Raw genomic sequence first — 5,715 nt, forward strand, 5'->3', positions numbered from 1 at the left:
AGCAGTGGGGGAATGGCTACCTGAACACATGCCACCCTGGGAGGCTCTGCTACTCAGTGCATGGCACTTGATTCACTCCTGCGCAATTGCATAGCCACACAGCTTAGAGGGAACACTTTATCTTTCCTCTATGCAATCCTTTCAAATACCCACGAGCAGAACTATCAAGGGAGATTACATCACCTCATAAGAATGAGAAATTACCAACCAGGAGAGACATTAATTTCTATGAAAGGGAATAACAACAAAATACACCAAGGAGCGCTGTAAGATCCAGTAATTACTGAGATAATTGAAGATTATCAAGAGTAGAAGAGATTAGAAAATGTAGTGCGAAGACTATAATCTTATCTCAGAAAATCTGAAGGAAGGGTTATGTTTAGGAGGAAGCTGGCAATAGACTGTCAGTGTGAAACGTAAAGCATTCTGTCTATATATATCTTCCTTTTTTTCTCCAGTTTTTCATTTTTCTCCAGGCACACTCTCCCTTCTGGATAAAAATGACTCTCTTATTTGTCCCTTAATGAGTTTTCATTTTTATCTAACTTTCATTTCTTTATATGCTGTTGGATTCCGATCTCAGTTGCACTTGCATACATCTGCATGAAGCTGATGCAATTTACCCTGGTGCACCTGAGATCAGGAAACAGCCCGTGGTCTGTGTTTAGGGTTTGTTTATGTCATTGTCTGTTTCTCAGCTGCATCTTATCAAATAGTGCAAATTTTAATTTGAATCTGCTAGGATAGAAGACAGCAGGCTAGACCTTCATACAAACCACAGCCTCATTAGTGTTTCAGTGTCTGTCTTATGGGGGATGTCTATACTGCATCTGGACGGTGTAATTCCCTGTTCTTGTAAACCCACCACACACAATCTTTGATTGAGTTATTGTGCTAAAAATAGCAGTGTAGCCTCGACAGCACAGACTAGCTGCCAGAGCCTAATCCCATCTGAGTTCCTAGGTACGTACACAGGTGGCCTTCCCAAATGGCTGCGTGTGTTGCTGTTTTCTCACTGCTTATTTTATTTTGCTAGTTTGATCAAAGCTAGTGCATGTACATCTACCCAAGCTGGGAATTACACCTCCCAGCTGCAGGGGAGACATACTAGTGGTAGAACTCTAAATGTCTTTCATTTCTAGTCTATTGATTTTTTGTTATGTCTTCTAGATTTGTTGATGTGACACTGATATGATAAAGATATTTCAAAATCCCAGCTGAAAAGTATTTAAACTTGAAGAGAGCTTAAGGGAGTTAGATGGGACATTTCCATAATTCAGTAGGGTTCCATGCTCTTGTTTCACCTATATTGGAAGCTCAACCTCTTAAGGATAGGAGTCTTCCTCTGTTTTTTTGGCAACTTCATTTTTCCAGTGGAGAGGTGCAGTGGTATGAGGTTACCTACTCCAGGTTTCTGCCAGTATAACCAACAGCACAGCCTGACTCTGTGTACTCCATCAATATTTAATGGTTTTCTGATTCTAGATACATATTATGGAGAAAGCAGAAGTAAGAAACCAAACGCCCATCGTGCAATTCATCCTCTTAGGATTTGGGAATGACCCTGAACTGCAGCCCCTTCTTTTCCTGCTGTTTCTAGTGATCTACATTGTGACCGTCACCGCAAACATCCTCTTCGTTGTGCTAGTTGTGACTAATCAGCACCTTCACATCCCCATGTACTTTTTACTGGGGAACTTGTCCTGCCTGGAGATCTGCTACACCTCTGCCATCCTGCCCAGGCTGCTGGCCAGTCTCCTGACTGGGGACAGAACCATTTCTGTTAAGGGCTGCATCGTGCAATTATATTTCTTTGGTATCCTGTCAAATACAGAAAATCTGCTGCTCACGGCAATGTCTTATGATCGGTATTTAGCGATATGCAATCCACTCCGTTATGGTACTCTAGTGAATGCCAGGGTTTGTTGGCAGCTTGTGGCAGGGTCCTGGATAAGTAGCTTTCTGCTCTGCACCATAGTAAACATTTTCTTTTTCCAATTAACGTTCTGTGATTCTAAAGAAATTGACCATTTCTTTTGCGATTTTTCACCCATGATAAAGCTGTCCTGTGTCGACACTCAGACTCTGGAACTGTTGACATTTATTATCTCTGTAATAGGGACATTTGTGCCCTTTCTTCTGACTCTGACATCCTACATTTGTATCATAATCACCATCCTGAGAATCCCTTCCAGCATCGGGAGGCAAAAGACCTTTTCCACCTGCTCCTCTCATCTCATTGTGCTTGCAGTTTTGTATGTGACCGTATTAACTGTCTATGTAATTCCAACCGCCAATGTACCCAAGGTCCTACACAAAATCTTCTCTGTCTTCTACACAGTCCTGACTCCCATGATCAACCCTGTCATCTACAGCCTGAGAAACAAGGAGGTCAATGAGTCCCTAAGAAAATCTATTCTTAAACTAGTAGCTTAGAGAAACATTATTCTTAAACTAGTAGCTTAGAAAAACAGGCATAGAATGTGAAAGTATACGTTTTAGCATATAATAAAATAGAGATGAACTGACATAGTTTCTTATTTGAGTCCAAGTCCGTGAGAACAGGGTTACCTCTTTTTAACCTTACTTCATATTTTTTTCTTTCTTTCTCTCTCTCTTTCTCTTCTTGTTACTCTGCTACCTTTTGAGCATTCATCTTTCATACATTTAATACACATTTCTTTTATACAAAACTTCATACTGTAAGAAACATTCTTGATGAAAATTGGGCTTTTTTCCAAACTCACGTTTCAGTAAAGCACTCTGGTTCATTCATCCGTACATGAACACTAATGTCCAAATTCTGCAAGGAGCTTACCATCTTCTGAGTGGTTCTGGGTCTCTTCCACTCCTACTGTAGCCAGTGACATTCATTCTCCATTTTTTTAGGATCCTTCATTTTCATTTATGCCTCCAAATAGTAGGTGAAAAATGTTGCCGCCACAGTGAGTAGAGAACTTTGATTGAGCAGTATTATCTGCAGATTTGTAACTGGGTAAACAAAAAGTGAAAGTCTGTGGAGGTTTGGGAGTCTCAGTGTCCTGCCATGTGAAATGTCCTCCCTGTTTATACATCTTTGCAGGGTCAAGGCAACATTAAAATGTCTATATTTATATCAATAGTGGCATAGATATCAATACAGATATATGAAATACAAACATAAGATGTATGGCCAAAATGTTCATAGCTCATAAGATCTGATTTTCCTCCCCCACCCAAATAAAAAGAAAGGAATGAATTAATATGAATAGGAAATGAGCACCAAAAAACACTAGGCAACTTTGCAAATCTCAGCCTAGATATTGTCACACGGGCCTCCCTCGTCCCGGACAGAAATACACTTACACATAAAAATATTTACCACCAAAATCTGACCCAAAAAATGAATTAAAGAACCAAATTTTACTGAGTCTCCATGTTATTTTTGATCTTCCTCCAAATTTTTGGGGCCTGTTTTTTACCAAAAAATATTGTCATTCCCCTGTTCTCCTTGTAACTGGTTAGGTACCCATTGCTCTCCTGACCACCAACCCCACCCTCCTGCTGTCCCCTGATGAAAGGCCATGTGGGGTGTGTGACACTACACCCCATATTCTTCATGGAGATATTGTTATAATATGAATTTGACATAACTAAGACATGTTTTATGCAATATGGGTCTTGTGAGATATCATTGGAAAGGTTATTACTTACTGATTCTGATTAACTAATGTATATGTTTGTGTCCTTCTTGTATCTGAAGCAATTCCATGATATACATAAGTGATAAAAATGCTGGACATTGCTAACCTAGATGAGATTCACATGAGCTTGAATCTTTACCTCATCTCAATGACTTTTGTTTTACATTGGTTTAAGTTACAGGAGAAGCTGGACTATTGAATTGAGTGAATTTTTCATAGAATGAAACATTTTAAGGCCAGTCGGGACCTTTAGGGCAATCCAATCTGTAGAATCTCAGCTGGTGGTTTCTCAATAAAACCCAGAAAGTTCAGCTGAACATGAGGATACTTTTCAGAGAGATATCACATTCCCAGAGATAGTACATAGATTCAAAGACCAGAAGGGATGATTCTGATCATCTGGTCTGATCTCCTGTACAGCATACATGCATGGAGCCTCCGCGGGAGGAGGCCAAGTGGGGGTGGGCCTCAGGGCAAAGCAGGGGGAATGGCCCTCAACTTTGTGGGAGCTTCTGGTGCTCACGCCCAGTTTCTCTAAAAGTGAGAGTCTCACACCCACCCCCTTCTGTTTCTCACCCACCCTGAAGAGCCAAGATAGAAGGATGAGAGCTGGTTGCAGATTTTCTCAGGGAAGAGTTTTCAATTGTAAAGCGCTGATTCGACAGCAATTGAAACCTTCCACAGAAACATGGTGATTCCACAGAAGTTTTCACTGGAAAACAGGAAGTCTGGATGGCCAGTCTGGGTTCCTGCCAGCTTGTCCCCACACTCCTCCCTAGGCTTCCAGCCTCCTTGGCAGGATGTCTGGTGGGCTTCAGAGGAGCCCAGGCTCCCAAGCTCTCTGGACTTCTAAGTTTTCCAACATCTTGGCATCCTGGAGATGGGCTGCTTCAGAACTAGGGAGCCTTGGACAGTGTGGCTTGAAACTTTAAGGAAAATCTATTTTGGTTCTTCTTCAATGGAATTTTGTGGAAATATCTCTCCCAAGGGATGGACATTCCAGTTCCCACCCAGCTCTAAGAATAATGGCCCTTGTTTATCTTCACTACAAGGACTGCTTCCTGTCAGGGCTCTGCCTAGAGCCTGATACCTGCCAAAAGGGCCACTCTGATCTAATACCTTAGTCCTCAGAGGAAGCATCTGTGAGCTTCCACCGATGAGTCTTCCTGGGCAGGGGGAAGACAGCTGAAAAACTCCAGTTTGAGACACAAAGAAGTCCTTAGCCAACTGAGGCAATGGTCCCTTTCTCAGAGGTAGGCCCCAGAATCTGAGCTGGCTTGCCTTCTAAACAAATGGAACTAAGGAAGAACTAGGAGTAGAAAGGGATGGCTCTCACTCCATTTAAAGTGAAACTTCTTTGGCATGGCATGGGGTGAAAAGCAGGGCAGAATTTGTGGCACTACTTTTGACTAGCAGGGACAGTCCCTAATGCTGGAACTAGTCTTAAACCTGAAGCTTGCATTTGGCTTCTTCTCAATCAGGAATCACTCATAGAATCATAGGGTTGGAAGGGACCTCAGGAGATCATCTAGTCCAACACCCTGCTTAAAGCAGGACCAATCTCCAGATTTTTACCCCAGTTCCCCAAATGGCCCGTTCAAGGATTGAACTCACAACCCCTGTGTTTAGCAGGCCAATGCTCAAAACACTGAGCTATCCTGCCCACCGTATAGCTGAGTTATATTAATCCAAGGGACATGATACTTCTTCTTTCCCCTCTGCTACCATTTCATCATCTTCCTCCTTCTCTTTTTCTTCTTTTGATGATGATGAAGCTACTGGGTTCAATGTAAATAGTTCATTGGAAAGACTTTACTGGGATATTATGTACATTTGTGGCCTTCATACCTCAAAAAGGACAGTGATACATGAATAGGGGTCAGAGAAGAGCCAGGAAACATAACCTGTTTAGCTTATCCTAGAGAAGGGTAAGAGGTGACATGTTCATGGGCTGATGGGAAGATAGTTTCTGATAGTAGAGGGCTCTTCAGCAGATAAAGGAATAATAAGATCCAATGGCTATAAGTTGAAG

At 41.9% G+C, this 5,715-nt stretch overlaps 1 protein-coding gene across 1 annotated transcript; it reads left to right on the top strand.

Annotated features, from left to right (window-relative positions):
* The first annotated feature begins 1,494 nt into the window (after nt 1–1,494).
* On the top strand, nt 1,495–2,436 carry LOC127031210 (olfactory receptor 6C75-like). Its single transcript, XM_050917976.1, has one exon. The coding sequence runs from the start codon at nt 1,495–1,497 to the stop codon at nt 2,434–2,436; it is 942 nt and encodes a 313-aa protein (XP_050773933.1).
* Nucleotides 2,437–5,715: the final 3,279 nt, after the last annotated feature.

This window comes from Gopherus flavomarginatus, chromosome 11 (assembly GCF_025201925.1).
Source record: "Gopherus flavomarginatus isolate rGopFla2 chromosome 11, rGopFla2.mat.asm, whole genome shotgun sequence".
Taxonomy (NCBI): domain Eukaryota; kingdom Metazoa; phylum Chordata; order Testudines; family Testudinidae; genus Gopherus; species Gopherus flavomarginatus.

What these genes read in the sequence shown, in the direction of transcription:
- LOC127031210 (XM_050917976.1), top strand. Translation starts at nt 1,495, where the DNA reads ATGGAGAAAGCAGAAGTAAGAAACCAAACGCCCATCGTGCAATTCATC.